Genomic DNA, 17,355 nt, shown 5'->3' with positions numbered 1-17,355 from the left:
TACTCTGTCAAAGACTGCACGGGCAAATAAGGCAACAATTTAAGAATAGTGTTTCTCAACGTAACAGTTTTGGGTTCTCTTTGGGGATCTCAATCTATGCTACATAATATCATTAAAATATTCAGAGAATCTGGAGAAATCTGTGTACTCGAGGGACAAGGCCAAAAACCAATATTGTATGGCTGTGATCATTGGGCCTTCAGACGGCACTGCATTAAAAACAGACACGATTCTGTAGTGGAAATCACTGGATGGGCTCAGGAACACTTCTGAAAACCAAAACCTCTCTGTGAACACAGCACGTCACTGCATCCACAAACGCAAATTAAAACTACCATGCCAAGAAGAAACCATATAGAAACAAGATCCAGAAACGCAGCTGCCTTCTCTGGACCCGAGCTCATTTAAGATGACTGAGGCAAAGTGGAAAACTGTCCTGTGGTCTGACAAATCAAAATGTGAAATAATGCATGAGTGACTTGCACATTTGTGAAGGCACCATTAATGCTGAACAATATAATATATACAATTTTAGAGCAACATATGCTGCCATCCAGACTACGTCTTTTTCAGGGAAGACCTTGCTTATTTCAGCATGACAATGCCAAACCACATTCTGCCCATATCAGCTCCGTACTAAAAGAGTCCAGGTGCTAAACTGGCATGCCTGCAGTCCAGACCTGTCACCCATTGAAAACATTTGGTGCATTATGAAACAAAAAATACAACAAAGGAGACCCCAAACTGTTGAGCAGCTGAAATCCCATATCAAGCAAGAATGGAAAAACATTTCACTTTCAAAACTACAGCAATTGGTCTCCTCAGTTCCCAAACGCTTACAGAGTATTATTGAAAGAAGAGGTGATGCAACTCAGGGGTAAACATGCCCCTGTCCCAACTTTTTTGTAATGTGTTACTGGCATCAAATTCAAAATGGGAATTCATTTTTCTACGAACAATAACATTTCTCTGGTTCAACATTTTATGTGTTGTCTTTGTATTCTTTTCAATTAAAAATATAGGGATTAAATGATTTGCACATCATTGCATTCTGTTGGCATTTGCATTTTACAAAGCATCTCAACTTTTTTGGATGTCTTGTAAATCTAAGAGATGGGACATGTCATCCCTGAGTTCTGGACTGCTACACAATCACATGACTTCTGCACTTCACTGATGAGAAGCACAATTCTGAGGCATTGCAGGCTCCAGGAACATACAGTCATTATAATTTATGGTTTGTGACATGAAGGCTTACAACCTTTACTAGTACCATCCTGCATATTATGGTCGCTTAAGCGAAAAAATGATGATACCTTTTCACACGTAAATCAAAGAGACCAGACCTGCATTGTCCTGGATTGCTACAAAATTGACTTTTATGCTTAGATGATGAGAAGCCATCTGTGAAGCATTATTTTAGGCCCCAGGAACACACTGTCATTGTATTGTACAGGTTGTGACATAATAGCTGTAGATACTTCTCGCTTATGATAATGAATGTATTCACAAACAATATGGAGTCAGATTAGAGATGATAAATTATCACAATAGTTAACATTTTCCTTCAGTTATTTCGTACCTGTCTCCTTATTAATGTTAAGTAGTAAACTCTTAGCTAGAAGGCCCTTGCCCACAATCATCACTAAGTATAACTATCGAAAAAGTATAGTAACATAAATGGAATTTCTGGCTATGACCATAACATAAAAATTATTATTATTTCTATGATATATACAACTCTAACATCTTGACATTTTACCTTTAGGCTACTACAATATTCTTAATATGTATGAAATAACTTCATTCAAATTAAAGCAGGATTCAGCCCCATGACTTGAAGTGGCCGAACTGCATCCCAATGGTATTTGGATAATCATGAAAATGTCAGTTTTAGAACGGATCTCTGACATAAATCATGTGAGCCTGATTTCTTTAGGTTACTGATTATTATAAAAACAGTCACCAATCTTAATGGATGGAAAAACATTGTTGATTGTAGGCTATTATTTTATCAGGTAGAAGATGGGCCTGAAGCATTATTCTTGTCTGCAGCTAAAGGTTGCGCCATCTCTGGACCGTCTTAAATCAGTCACAACAGGTTTTGTTTATAATAGATACATAGACCTATCAAAGGTATCAATCAATATTCAACAAGAGGCATATTCTGTCAAATAATAGGCCTACTGTAGTTATTTTGTCACAAACTGGCAACTATGCGCCCACAAAACTTTATAGAAGAATAAGAGATGGATTTGATCCACAAAAAAAACAAAAGGCATTTGGTAAAATACGTATTGATGCATCCAAGTGACAATCTAACATAATTCACTTCATTTGAGGTGGCAACTAATGCTTAGATCTTCTTACTAGTAACCAAAAGGTTGCTAGAACAATCTGTTGTGCCGTCCCCGAGCAAGGCTTATTTGTTGTTTATGTTTACAGTATAACAATATACTCTCAGTGAGAGCTATTGAAAATAAAGTAAATATTATGTTTCATGTCAATAATATACTTTTTTATCAGAATATCTAAAATGTACTTGAAATAGAACATTAACCATAACAATGTCTACTGCATGGCTTTCCTTTTATTGCAACTTGGTCAAAATGTTTTGTAGTGACTAGTTAAAGTGGTAAGGCATTCAGGTAAATACTTTAAATATGCAATACAAACAAAGTGTGAGAGTAGTATGTATACCTGACTTATGTAGAAAGACATGCTAAAAGTTTGAAATGTTTTCTAACCCAAATTTACTTTACAAATGTAGTATCAACCGCATTTAGCAGACCCTTTTAACCAAAGCGACTCACAGTCATGTGTGCATACATTCTTTAAGTATGAATGGTCCTGTGATACAAACTCATTATCCTCAATTTGTTAGCACCATGCTCTACCAATGGAGCTGCATAGCACCAAATTAAAACAATACATTCTAAACAAAATCAAATTATGTATTGACATCAAAGCAAAAAATAAAATGTCTCTTCATTACTAAGCAGCGAGTAAAAATGTGCAATTATCGCTCAAGAAAGTGGATAAACAGAAAAGTAATTGCAGAGTTTGGATAATCATTTCCCAATATTGTGTCTGTTTTGGACGTTTTCATCCATTTTTATACCATTTCCTGATTGGATAAAACAAAAAGCATGCCACATTCCAAAAGCCAAGCCTCACATAGCACATTTTCATTTTTACACAGATAAGTGGAAGGAGTGGTTTCTCCTAATCTCCTACAGAGCACAAACATCGGTTTAGAATGTGTTGAGGATGGATTATTGGAAACAGATATGAGATGAGTGACTGACATCAAGGTCCTGGTTTTCTTTTTGCCCGTTTGAGCAGTAATTCTTGCCTCCTTTTCTCTGCTAGGAGCTCTTGTATCCTTTTATTTCGTGTTGTTTCTCGGAACGGAGTACGTCTTCTGGGTACAAAGTGATTTTGAGAGACCTCATTATCTACACCGACGATCCTGTATGGCACGTCAACCAAATTGTTTTCGCTCCTTTCCTCTGTCCAGTGGGGGGCGATGGTGGGGGGTGACTGCGTGACACTGGGACGCCGCTGTGTCGTGACGTTTTTCCGGCGTTTCTCTCCTTTAGGTCTGGGGGTGGGAGGGTCCAAGGTTGTCCAGGACTTACGCATTTTAACATCAACCCAAGCTGTGGTGGGCGTGGTGAACTCGGGGACAGCTGTACCAGCAGTAGGTTCGGTGGTGGTGACGGCAGTTCTGGAAACTGTAGTTTCCCCGGTGGTGGTGGGTGGAGATGTGGGACTCCCTGATGTAAACGTGGGGTGTCTGGTGGTTAATACTGCAGTGGTGATGTACTTCCTGCTAGGACTAATCGTTGCCATGGTGCTGTGGACATCGGCCTTGGTTGTTTCCTCCTCATAATCGTCATAGTCAACATACGCAAAGTCAGTGGTATAGATCCCGGTGGTGGGTTCGGGTGCTACTGTTGCGATGATCACTGAGTCGGTGGTGTTGGCGGGGGTGGGAGTAGGTCCGGAGAGCGCAGTGGACCTCCATGGCCCTGTGGTGATGGTCTGCTGCGTAGTGGTGAAGTTCCTATCATGGCAAGACTTGCAGCACAACTGCCTGAAGCCAAAGTGAGAACAGTACCTCCTCAACACCTCAGTGCGACAGAGAGCCGACTTGTCTCCTTTACACTGCCCTGTAACCTGCTCCACATATGCACGATTGGTGGTAGAGCTCCCGGGGTTGGGTTTGTCGGTGAGGGCTGTTGGGGGGGGTCTGGTGTAGGTGGGGATGGTGGGGGTGGAATGGGCGGTGACGTTGCCATCACCGCAGGACATGCAGCATATCTGTCTGAAGGCTGGGTGAGAACAGTAGCTTCTCAACACCTCAGTTCGACAGAGGGCCGACCTGTCTCCTTTACACTGCCCTGAAACACAGAGCAACAGACATCTATGAAACAGAACCTCCTCAGGCTCACATGCAATGCCAGACATAATAAACTAGGAAACGTCCCTTGAAGAAAGGAAAAGGCGTAGGAAAGGCTACTGCCTACTGATTGGGCAAGGAGAAATAGAAAATGCTTTGTCATGCTGAATCAGATCTACGCAATTGATATTTGTTCAGCCGCTTTACGTCCATCCCACGAGGTGGATAATCCGTGAGACAAAAACTAGGATAGTTGTTTATTTTGTTTTATTTTGTTGGGTTTGGGCTGCACTGCTGAAATGTCTAAAAAACAAATCATTCTACACTCTCCCAGTCAAATATGTGGGTGTCTTGATTGAGTACATCAAACCAGAGGGTAGACAGTGAACAGATTGGTAAACACTTTGGTTAAGGACTGCATACACTGGTAAGACAAAACAAATTAACAATCACTGATATACCCACTGGTTGTTAGCGGAAACCATTCATAAATTGTTAAATATGTCTTGTGATAAGCATAAAACTCTCAATCGAGTATCTCTCATAAAAATATTTGTGTGTGTGTATGTGTGTGTGTGTATATATATATATATATATATATATATATATATATATATATATATATATATATATATATATATAATATAAATTAATATTATATTTATTTATATATATAATATTTAGGAACAACCACATACTTTCAGGCCTTACATGTTGGCTGTTGTAAGCACACAATTCATTTTTGTCACCAAGTTGAGAAATGTACAGTCATAAATGCTACTTAATACAGGCATCACGTTGACAAGTTGATATAGATACTCCCAGTAAATCACAGTTCAAGTCTTGTTGGCACAGGGTTTTCCACACGGCTGCCAGAGACAGCTTGCTACATTGCCACAATAATTACACAATGAAGTTAAATGACAACCTCCGTGTTTTCCACAAAGGTGCAGTGAGTAGAATTCATTTGGTAGTAAACATCAAGTACAGGTCCCTTTTCCTTCATCGGGAATTTGGCTAATCCTTGTAACAACAAGAAAAAGCCATCATTTCTGAAGATTTCTTAATAGCCTATTATAAGGCAAAGGTATTTTTCAGATGACAAAATTACTGACTAGATGAGGTATCAGACATTTTTGGAATAATGTTTCACAATGACACACAAACACACTAGCTTATTTTTGAGAAATGAGGTCTGTTTACAGAAATGCACACGTTTGGAGAGTAAAATGCCCATTATGTTTTGTGCAAGTAAGAATAAATCCCCCTCTCCACATTCTGGCTTCCTCACTCCATTGTCATAGTTCTTAATACTCATTAACCATTTTACTTCAATATTTAGGTAGAACATATACAAAAATGCACACACAGTAACAGTCAGATGGACAGGCAAAGTAACCCACAACTTATTTTTGTGGACTTATTTATGTTGATTGTTATGTACTGGTATAACTATATTGAGCATGAGTCTGCACCACCTATAGTATTAACAGTCAAGAAATGTCTCTCCCCCCAAAAAACTGTCCAGCTTATCAAATCCACTGCATAACTCCATATTCAACTGGAGTCCCAGGTTCAAACCTTATAAGAGGCAACCCGTGATTGACTCCAAATATAGCACGGAGGCTAAGCCGCTAGCATCCAGGCCTTAGTAAAGCCTAATCAAGGTGGGAGCTTCCATTTCTCTCTTCAGTGAGAGTTTGTGGCCGACTCTGTGGCCGATATTACAGCAAGATCCCTGAAGGAAAGTGTGTGCGTGTGAGAGAAAGAGCTGAAGAGCCAGAGACCACTGCCCAGGAGGCCAGCCTCCCTCAGCCAGACAAAGAAGCCGCAGGCAGGCAGGCAGGAGCCTTGAGAGCCGTCCTCCAGTGTAGAGGAGAGAGGGAGAACAGGAGAGAGCAGAGAACCTCTATCAGGGCAGCCTGCCACGCAGAGAAAGGCAGAGCGAGAAGGGCAGAGCCCAGGTGAGCAGAGGCATGCAGCGGACGCCGCGCTCCGCGCTATAGAGGGGACGTTTACTTGAGGAGATCTTTGGAGCGGGAAACTCCGGGTTGGCCCGTGACAACCACTGGATCAAGAAGTTCCTTCCGTCACCTGAGAAGAAAAAAAAACAATCAAGGATTGTTTGAAGATCCAATAATACTGTTTGATGTAAATGATGTAACAGCGTTCAACAGGTTCATTCTGGTGTCACCCGAGCAAGGGAACAGTTGGCAGCTCCGGAGCGTGGCAGGTTTAGCCTCCATGCAGAGTCCCACAGAGTTTTCGGACGAGCTACACAAAACCTGGCGTTCCTGGGTCCCGTTGCCACATGTCACCGAACACTAACACCAACACACACACACACACACCCGTCAATTCAACATTTCACGGAAACAGACGTTTTATTTACCGTCGTTAACCGGCGGACAACTATTTCTGTTTGGCGTTCGAGTGCCCCATACCTGGGACCAGGGCCCTGCCCTCCACTGGGTGGGACACTGCTGCCGGTTGCACGGGCGTTTTCCCTCCGGCCTGTCTTCGTTACAGAACTTGCTGTGGATGGAGCGCTGGCCGCCGCCGGAGAGGGGCTGGAGGCAGCGGACGGAGCGGATCTGGTAGCCAGTCTTCCCGCAGCTGGAACTGCATTCATCCCAATCTCCAGTGACCCAGCTGGAGAGTAATGGACACCCACGTCGGCACGGGTCGAGTGAGAACACACAACGTGCTGTTATCGTACCCGGAATATTCCTAGCTTTATTTCCGGAGACAGTATTACAGCGGTTGAATAGAAGGTTCACGTGTATTAAACACACAACCCTGGGTTCACTTACACTGGCTGGGAGCACTCTTTGTGGTTGCAGTCCTTGCTGATTGTTCTGGGCTTGTCGATATTCATGCAGAAGGTGCGATGGACCATTTTCCCATCAGACTTTCTCTTGCAGCCAAATCTTGTGTACTGTTTACCTACAAAGGGTACCGAGCAGATAAAATACCAGAGCTGCTTCATTTCTACTTCACCACAATTTCAAAATTTAAACTTGAAATTACAATTGGATAATAGAAGAAAATGACAGTAGTTTTCAATGATTTCTCAATAAACTAAAAATAGGTCTTTTTTTTTTCTCTAAACGTTGACACCTTTCCCATTCAAATCACTTCCTGAATTGACCTCCTTTAGTTAGAAATGACCCCCAGCCCTGCTCAGATGGCCTGTTTTCAACAACGCTGGTCCCCACCCGAGGCCATTTGGCTGTAAAAGATAGGCATTTGGCAGTTACCTCCTCCGCAGGGTTTCGAGCAGTGTGACCACTTCTTCAGAGCCCACTCAAAGTAGTTATTGTCCTCCTGCACCAGGTTACTCTCTATGGATGACTGCAGCTCCTCGTGAAGAATGTATTTGTAGGAAAGGGTCACTTTGGAGTCGCCATGGGAACGGATCTGTGGTAGGTGGAGGCAAGGCATGTGTCGTAATTGACAAATAGTATGTTACGGTTTTGGTGGAACCCAACAGTGGCAATTATGTGGTATGTGTTCTGTAACTGGTGCGCATTCTCTTCAACCAACTGTCTTTGAGAGGAACAAACGCTCCAAGGTTTTAGCCAGCAACATGGCTATCACACCCGATAAAGCATCAATTTAAAACATTCTGTGGCACAGATGATCCACTTACACAAGGTGGATCTCAGTTATTTCTACTTGTCAAGATGTATATGGACTCACCATGACCAGAGTGGCGTATCTGAGAGGTCCTACTGTCTGAACTGTCTCTGTGTCGTCATCGTTGTGGTATTCCCATTCCACCCCCTTCTCTATCACCGTGCGGGATTCTGGGAACTCATCCTCATCGTTCAGAAACAGATGATCCGTGGCCTGATTCTTCATCGCTGATACAGTGAGAACAGGAAATGCTTGTGTTTGGTTTCTTTTCCCCTTCAGAATAACATCTTGGGCTATACTATAATATTATTTTCATGAAATGTGGGTTCCTGATGGCAGAAACAACCCTGAGACATTTGGAAGGATTATGACGATCCGTGGTGGAGCTCTTCCGAGCGTTCCAGATGCACTCAGGGCTGCCAGCTAGAGTTTTCTGTACTCTCCAAACTCAATGCAGCCAAAACCTGACTGAAGCAGCAATTAATAAAAACCCTCCTTACCCAAGCTAGCCACAGAATACTGATTTACAGAGTCCTACATCCAGGAAATTAAAGTCCCACTCTAATATTTACAAAAAGCTTCCATGAAAAACATACCAAGGATATGCGGGGTACCCTTCAACTCCTGGATTAACAGATGCCTGGCCCCTTTAGGTATTTCAAGTATCTTGAGGAAACCTGAAACAAACCGCAAAGAGAATAAATGTGTGAATGACAAAGATTCTCATCTTGACATAAATCAAGATTCAGATACCAAGAGGAGCATATGTACACTCCCATTAAAAACAGAAAGTTAGCCAAAACAGTGTGGATGTTTACACTATGAATCCTGCCTGAGATGGTAAATATGTACAGTATGTATCTATAGTATGGATGTACAATATTTAGCCCTGCATGTATGCATTGTTCAGTGTATTCCAAGAGTGAAATTATCATCTAAACTGTTATTTATGTTTTTTTAATCAATTTATTCTCTCCAATTACATCTCTGCAACTCGGGACAGTCGATGTAGAGATATGTGTCTAACAAAGCTCATTTGAGGTTGTGTACTGGACAGGCTACTCAAGTAAACTGAACCCACTGACATGTGTGAGGAACCACTGTCAGACAATACGTGCTTTATCATAGAAGTGTCCATGCGTAAACAGTAGCCATGAATGGATTGCCTGCTCAGCAATAACGCCCAGTGATGCTGCAGAGTTCAAACTTCGCTCACCTTCTTTTTTAGCGCTTCTAGTGAAGTTCCCCTTGATGATCTTACAGCTAGAGTTGTCTCCCCCACAGATCCCACATTTGTCTTCCTCCATATCGGAGGCAATCTGGTTATCACAACCCACGTGCTGTAAGGCAGGCAAACTGAATCAGTGTTTGGGAGTATGGTGGGGGGTGGGGGTGGATGTTGATGGCTCATGCAAATGCATTTTTTCAGACAGAATGAATATCCTCATAGACAATCTCTTCAACATTCAAGAGTTGTACAGCAGTTTCCAGCTTCCATACATGCTTCTGTAACCAGGTGGACAAATCAGATTTTGTACATTATAAGTTCCAGAATATTCCTTGGAAGGGTAAAACATTTTCCATAGACTGGAAAAGACGCATGGTAGACTGAGAGAATGACAGAGTGCACCAGTAAATGTGGATGTGGCTGAAGAAGCTTCTCGTCTGTATGGATAAACAGTGAGTTTGGCAAACGTACGTGGATAAAGTGCCATAACTTTAAATCCGCCAGAACATAGGAAATACCCAGTGGCAGGATGGGAATTATGGGATTGAATAAGCCGTCCTAATGTTGTTGGTCATATTTCATGAGGCCATTTGTGCCTGCTATACGGCGATACTATACGGGGATACTATACAGCGATGCTATACAGCGATACTATACGGCGATGCTATACAGCGATACTATACGGCGATGCTATACAGCGATACTATACGGCGATGCTATACAGGCGATACTATACGGCGATGCTATACAGCGATACTATACGGCGATACTATACGGCGATACTATACGGCGGTGCTATACGGCGATGCTATACAGCGATACTATACAGCGATACTATACGGCGGTGCTATACGGCGATGCTATACAGCGATACTATACAGCGATACTATACGGCGATGCTATACGGCGATGCTATACGGCGATACTATACGGCGATACTATACACCGATGCTATACGGCGATGCTATGCGGCGATACTATACGGCGATACTATACGGCGATGCTATACAGCGATGCTATACGGCGATGCTATACGGCGATACTATACGGCGATACCAAAGGGCGATGCTATACGGCGATGCTATACGGCGATACTTTACGGCGATGCTATACGGCGATGCTATACGGCGATACTATACGGCGATGCTATACGGCAATGCTATACGGCGATGCTATACGGCGATGCTATACGGCGATATTATACGGCGATGCTATACGGTGATGCTATACAGCGATGCCTACCTCACAGTCTCCACGCACACAGACACTGTAGGGGTCTTTGTAGGAGCATCGCGTACCGTCCTGGACCATCCGGTTCATGGCCACCACATCTCCTGTCTCCTTGGACTGACAGTACAGCTGGCAACGCTCATCCGCTACAGTTCACAAAGGAGAACAGGATACAGGGGTTAATGAGGGGGGCTATAGTACTACATTACACGTCGTCAGCTGTCTTCAACCGTGGTGTAATTAATAATAATTAGCTAGACCATTAAGAACAGTGTTTCGTAAGACTCGCTTCTGGGAAACCAAGATGTTTGGCAATTATGTAGACTCTCCGACTGGCTCACCTGATTGACCAAGTCAAAAGGATCGATCATTGTTTGACAAGTTGAATCAGCTGTGCCATCTCTGGAATACACTGAGATATATTGAACGGATCTGGGTCCCCCAGGACAGTTTTGACAACCAATGATTTAGCTTATTCAAAGTCACTAACAGTCACACACGCATATCCTTTAACAGCGGGTGGTCTGTAACTTATTATGCGCAAAACCAATTGATTATTACTGACTTTATTACTGATTTTGGAATCATCGTCATCTGCCACGTAACCAAGGAGATAACTGTGCCTGTATTCTTCTGTTGTGGTCATGAGATGCATGAATGGCCATCACAACAGGATAATGAAAAATGGCACTGTCAGGTTGTGTAATGAAACCCGTTACTTATAAAGCTAATCTAATAACCCAATAACAAACTTCTACCGCAAAGGAAAGCAGTAGGAAGATTCCTGGGTAATGTAATTTCCTTGTGTGCTTATTCAAACACTCCACAAAATATGGAGAGGCGTGGCCAGTCTCTGAGGTCTGAGAGCCTCTCCAGTAAACCAAACCCCACTACAAACAATCGTTATGGTCCGCTGGTAACTTGACCCTCTGGGCAGTGAAGAAGTGTGAATATCAGAGCAACTAGACATCTGTCCCGTTTGTCCTGCTCCTCTCCCTTCTCCCCCCATTCTTACCGTCCACTAAGCGCTCAGATGTCCGTTTGTGTCATGAGCCAAAGGTATGTAATTCAAGAGTTGCATGACAGTTTGCCTGGAAATTCATTCTGGCCCCCCGATGGAAAAATGAGAGCACGTTTTTTCCTCTCTTTGCCTCAGTAGAACCGCAGAGCCAACTTTAAACTAAAAAAGCCATCTGGCCCTTGTGGTAACAGCTGCTGTGAGGGTATAATACAGTACACTTTCCATCCTTTCTGGCCCAATCTCCTGACAGTTCAGAAGTGGACATGCACAAGTACTAATCTATAAAGAAAGCTGTTAGCATAAAGAAACACTTTTTATATCAGCTTTTAGTGTTTCTTTGTGCAAAATATGGCAAATAGTTGTGGTTTTTGACACAGTGTCTATTTTCTGATGCCACATTTTATTCATAGTGTATGCGTAAATAACAACTGTCAAGACGGTGGTAGTAAAAAAAAAAATGTTGATCATATTCCTCCAATTATTTTTCTTTTCTCTTATGCACTTTGAGATTATTCTTCTATAATAAAAAGTGCTTTACAAATGCAATAAATTATTATTATTACCTGATCATCAATCTGAAATCCCCCACCTTGCATACAAATAACTGGTTAAGAAGACAAAATCGAGTGACATCTGATTCTATCCAATTAAAACCGAGCCAGCAATGCGTCCCCCTCCCCCGACAACCTGCTGCAAACACTGAACCTCATTTTAAAATGTAACTGTGATTTGTGGATACATGTCTAAGGAAGGGTGAGGTCACTTAAAGGGAACAAAATGAGATCCCCTTAAAAACTGTTTTTAGAAGAGCTTGGCAGTTGGAAAGGGCCCTTTAAGAATAGTGCTAAACCAAAACCAACATCAGAATGAACCCTACTGAGACCTCTCCCTTTTTCCAAAGCATTTCAACTCCCAGGCTTGATGGTTTGACTTACGGTCAGGATGCTCATAGGGCAGCCAGTGGTGCTTGGCGTTGTCATACTCAAAGTAGGGGTCCCACAACTTGCATTGCTCCTCCCTGAAGTCGGTCAAGGCCTTGGGACACTCGTCTAGGTTGCACAGCTGGAACTCGTAGCTGTTGCCGTAACACGTGCGTCCTCCGTTGGCAGGTCTGAGTTACGGCAAGGGAGGGAGACAGGTGGGGGTTCCTCACACTCAAAAGGCGTCAGATGTTTCCCTATTTTTGACGTGACTTGTGGGGCTGAGTACTCGTTGCCTTGTGGGGTTCTACTCACATTGGGTTGTCGCACTGACGCGTCCGGAATCGCACGCCGCCCCCACAGGTACGAGAGCAGGAACCGAAGGTGCTCCACGTTCCCCAGGCTCCGTCTTGCCTCAGAATATCTAGGGTCAGTTTGATACAGTAACCCTGAAAGCAGTGCTGAAAGAGTAGGAGAGAGAAAGAGAGAGAGTTTGAGAGGTAAGAGAGTTTGCGTTCCAACAAACTTTGCAGCAAAGCGTTTTAACGGGCAAAGAAGAACCTTTCTCACCTTCCCTGATGCACACTTAGTGCCGTCGATGGGCGGACCCTTCTTGGTTTTGCAGAAGAACGGGTTGTCTGGGTGACTGCACCAAAGCTGCTTACAGGGATCGTAGGTGCTGTACTAAAAGAAACAGATTCACGCTCTTTCACACATGAAGCTAATGAAAACATCCCATGGCCTTGACATGTCAACCAAGAAACAGTGACTGTAGTGTACATAAATGTCCATCACTGTCCATGATGGGAATTCGACTGCATCCTTTATATTGTGAATATATACGCTCACACACGATAAGGTTTACTTAGGGCAATAACCAAGGCCATATAACCAAGGCCATTAAACAGACATGGAACGTATGGTGAAATCATAGACAACACACGTGAAAAGACAGAGCCACACACGTCTTTCAACATGGCAGGCAATACAGTTGGATACTGTAGCAGGTGCGCCTTAGAGGTGTGACGTCTGAACTCCAAGGGGTCAGACAAAATCAGCCCATCTTTGCTCCGTTCTCCACCACCATCAAGAAAATGAACAACCTATGTGCAAACATACAGTACATGGAATTATCATGAAGGTGTGTGTGTGTGTGTGTGTGTGTGTACGCATGGGTGGGTTAGTCCTACTTTGTTGTGTGCGAACAGTGCAATAGTTGTATTTTTGGTGATTCTTTGTGCTGTACAGATCAAACCACTTGGGTGAACTGTTGAGAAAAAAAACTCACATTACTTCTACTTCTCAAAATATTGCACACTGTGTCGATATGATTGGCAATATTGCGATATTTATTTATGTGAATTAGGCTATTTTGCACCCCAACTGTGTAGGCGTGTGTGCACAAGGACAGCCCTGTCAAATTCCTGACCCCACATCGGAGAATCTGTCAGATTAAGGAAATGCTAGCCCTGACCAACACAATGCACATGGATGTCACGAAGGATGGACAGTGTCATGGTCGACCCACTTACAGACACCTGGTTGGTAGACAACATGAAACGAAGAAGTAACCACACATTCTTCTCTGACCTAGGCTGACTTACCTGCTTTGCTGAACGGGCCACCCTTTGCAGCTAAGGAAATAGTTTGACAAGAAAGTGAAGCAAAGCGTCCAATAGGCACTTTCTCTAACTTACTCCATGTGATCCAAAACCCTGCTGTTACAGCTGTTTTTGTTCTCTTCTTTTTATATCAAACATAAAGCCAGTACTCCAAATAGTTTAGCCTTCTTGAAACGAAACAATGAATAACATGTTTAGCATTGCTGACGATGAAATGTGGTTTTCCTCTATAAAGAGGGGCATTTATGTGCACTTGTTAGTCATTAAAATGTTTCACCCAAAGGCACCGAAACATATTGAGGTGACGTCAAAGTGGACCAGTACATCAAGTCAGCCTGCTTTGAACTCATTAGCAAATAAACAGTGTATTTTCTCCCCATGATGCTTTAACAGCTAAGATGGCGTCACCGTTTTATGATGGCCCCGCTGACCTTCCAGAGACCGTGATGTGGAACCAAATTTCCAGCGCGAAAGACCAGTAATGCCGTAGATGTGAATCTTTATACAGGATGCCTATTCAATTGAATTGGCTGTATCACTTGATGAAGGCACTGATATGGTGAATGGGCAGCTTGTTGGGCATATGGGTGAGGGGTTGATGAAGGACTCACCGCCGTACACATGGTGTAGCCGGCGCCAAAGTCGAAGCGACACTGTTCATCCATGGAGTAGTGGAGCCCTGGTAACTGTGGCAACGCCGGCCAGTCATGGTCAAAGGGATCGTCACGGAGACATTCATACGAGCTGTGGGAGGACAAGAAAGCATACAGAGTGAAGTTGAAGGTTTTCAATCTGTCAGTTGAATTCATTACTATGATCCAATACAAGACGAGTCACATGGCTACGAAACACACAGAAACCTCCCAAACGAACTTCATATCCGAAGCAACTAACAGTAGCAATTAGGGTCGACTGCCTTGTTCAAGGGCACAGGACCAGTTTTCACCGTGTAAGCTCAAGGATGTGAACCGTCAAACTTTCGGTTACCGGACCGGCTCTTTAACTGTTAGGGAATCCTTCACGCAGGTCATATGGACAGACTGCTGTTGGGGTGAGCTGGACTCACTTCAAGTACTTGCTGAGCTCCTCCTGACTGCATCGGGACCAGTGAAAACGGTGGAAGGCAGCCTGCACCAGAGGAGCCATGATGCTCCCCATCGGCACCTCGTCACCACATTCATTGCCAGGCGGTCCATCGTGCTCCATACCCAGCCTGCCAGGGAAAGATGCGACAGAGTCTAATAAAAACGAGTCACAATCCCATCACGTCCGCGAGCATACATTGCGTGTGCTGTGCATTTTGGTTTTTGACAAGATTTGACTGCTATCCTATTACTTCTAAAGGGTTGATTAGCAATGGGAGTGATTATTAGAGTGTGTACACTGCGTTTTGAACAGCATGACTAAGATTGCCTCACACGTGTCCTGTCTCATGAGCCACGACAAAGGCTGAGGAGAAGCCGTCCTCGTGGTTGAGAGTGCAGCTCCGCACTGGGTGGCACATGCCTGTCACTGGGGCGTAGCCTAAGCCAAGAGAGGGATGGAGAAGGAATGACAAAGAGAAAGGGAAAGAAAAAAAGGAAGACAAAGAAATAATGAGAGAAGGGAGATGGAGGAATGTATGTGTACTGTATTCAGGTGATGTGTATATTGTATAAGGGAGGACATGTCCAGCCTCGTACATAATACATGCTATGTCCAGCACCTTGCATGCCAGAGGGCCCAAATTCCTGCCGGGTGAGGAAGATGGCGTGGTCATGGTACTCCGCATCGTTCTTGTCCTCCTTCTGCTGCAGGAAGGCCCAGCGGCAGACGTTCTCCAGACTCTGAGATGGGTTGCCCAGCTCTATCAGACTCATAGACTGATGACAACAGAGGAAAATAAATACTGTCATACACCACAGTCCACTCACACAACAAGGCTCTGCTAGAAGGCTATCAGTTACTGATGGGGGCGACTATTCAGTATCTTGACAAACTATTTTATTTCACATGTCCTTTTATCTTTCCCAGTATGACTGCAGTAATTTGTTTGTCTGATTGGACTTCGTCTGAACAATTACAAATTAAGTCATAGCAAGTATCCAGTAAAATGTTTTTCCAAAAGTATTCCTGACATCATGTTGGCCAGCAGGTGGCAGTCTTGCAGTGACAAATTCAGAAGCGGACTTCCAATGCCATCTGGGCAAAATTAGGAATGAACATAAACTGACAGTCACAGACAATCAAAAAATACAAAGTATGTAAGTCCTCACAAATCAAATGCTGTTTGCGCAGAACTAGTCAAGAAACTCAAAAAGGCCCTATTGTTAAAGTCTGTGTACAAGTAAAATCTAGTACACCATTTTTCATGTTAAACTATAGTGACATTGGAGGAAAGATTCAGGTCAGCCTGTAGTGCCTCCTAAAGGTCAATGGTAGAAATGCTTTTTCCCAGTTGTAACGTTTTGGGTCATAGCATCCTTTGTGTTGGTTGTTCAAATGGCCCTAGATTATCTTCAAATATTTGTGTTGGTTTGAGTAACAGCCAATTCCTGTTTTATTGGGCAAAAAAATTTAAAGAAAAAAAAAGGATTCCCACAGTCTGTTCTGACAGAAATCAGACAAATTAGTCAATTTATTAGGCTTAAGCAAGCAGTATCCAGATTTGTTTTGGTTGCTAATGTGATTTTGAACATGCGAATACTGTTTGCTCTCATACTTCCTCAAATGGTGTTCACAAAAAAAACAATATCACTCTTGGACAGTGGAGGTCCTTAAGGATGTAGACCTCTGTTTGCCAGACTTCAACTTGCCTCGAGGAAAAACGGTGTGTGCAGCAATACTTGAAAAAAAGACGAAAACAAACCCACAGGCCAAAAAATGTCATCATAATACAGGAACACACTGTTGCGATTGGGAATACGAAGACTGCTTACTTAACTCTTTCTTACCTTGGCAGGACACAACATAATGATCCGAACCAGAACCACATTGATGTTGGCACCGAGCGTACGGTCCTGGTAAATCTCATTCACCTGCAGACAACCGCCAAATAGACAGACAGTCAAACAGAGAGAAAACCAAACAAACAGACTGTCAAACAGACAAGACAGTTGAACAGACAGATGCATGTGGCCTTAATAAACATGACAGGGTCATAATGCCGATCACTTGGCTGTGACTGATTGGGTTGTTGGATATTATATATACAGTATATAATGACTGGGAGGTTGGATATTATATATACAGTATATAATGACTGGGAAGTTTGATATTATATATACAGTATATAATGACTGGGAGGTTGG

The 17,355-nt window shown here is 43.1% G+C and overlaps 1 protein-coding gene across 1 annotated transcript in view; it reads right to left on the bottom strand.

The window, feature by feature from the left end:
- Positions 1 to 2,736: 2,736 nt before the first annotated feature.
- adamts2 (ADAM metallopeptidase with thrombospondin type 1 motif, 2) overlaps positions 2,737 to 17,355 on the bottom strand; it is a 63,696-nt gene continuing 49,077 nt past the window's right edge. Inside the window, exons 5-22 of the mRNA XM_010895194.5 lie at positions 16,999 to 17,082; positions 15,771 to 15,927; positions 15,484 to 15,589; positions 15,132 to 15,278; positions 14,677 to 14,809; positions 13,014 to 13,127; positions 12,759 to 12,904; positions 12,459 to 12,634; positions 10,515 to 10,648; positions 9,261 to 9,384; positions 8,641 to 8,721; positions 8,108 to 8,271; positions 7,666 to 7,825; positions 7,219 to 7,351; positions 6,850 to 7,057; positions 6,600 to 6,729; positions 6,425 to 6,499; positions 2,737 to 4,406 (exon numbers count right to left, since the gene is read on the bottom strand). Coding sequence (XP_010893496.4) covers positions 3,310 to 4,406; positions 6,425 to 6,499; positions 6,600 to 6,729; positions 6,850 to 7,057; positions 7,219 to 7,351; positions 7,666 to 7,825; positions 8,108 to 8,271; positions 8,641 to 8,721; positions 9,261 to 9,384; positions 10,515 to 10,648; positions 12,459 to 12,634; positions 12,759 to 12,904; positions 13,014 to 13,127; positions 14,677 to 14,809; positions 15,132 to 15,278; positions 15,484 to 15,589; positions 15,771 to 15,927; positions 16,999 to 17,082 — 3,369 coding nt within the window. The 3' untranslated portion in view covers positions 2,737 to 3,309. The remainder of the gene's footprint in view (positions 4,407 to 6,424; positions 6,500 to 6,599; positions 6,730 to 6,849; positions 7,058 to 7,218; positions 7,352 to 7,665; positions 7,826 to 8,107; positions 8,272 to 8,640; positions 8,722 to 9,260; positions 9,385 to 10,514; positions 10,649 to 12,458; positions 12,635 to 12,758; positions 12,905 to 13,013; positions 13,128 to 14,676; positions 14,810 to 15,131; positions 15,279 to 15,483; positions 15,590 to 15,770; positions 15,928 to 16,998; positions 17,083 to 17,355) is intronic.

Source organism: Esox lucius, chromosome 7 (assembly GCF_011004845.1).
Source record: "Esox lucius isolate fEsoLuc1 chromosome 7, fEsoLuc1.pri, whole genome shotgun sequence".
In the NCBI taxonomy this organism is placed as follows: domain Eukaryota; kingdom Metazoa; phylum Chordata; class Actinopteri; order Esociformes; family Esocidae; genus Esox; species Esox lucius.
Note: the sequence above shows the minus strand (reverse complement) of the source record. Positions and strands in the feature narration are given on the sequence as shown.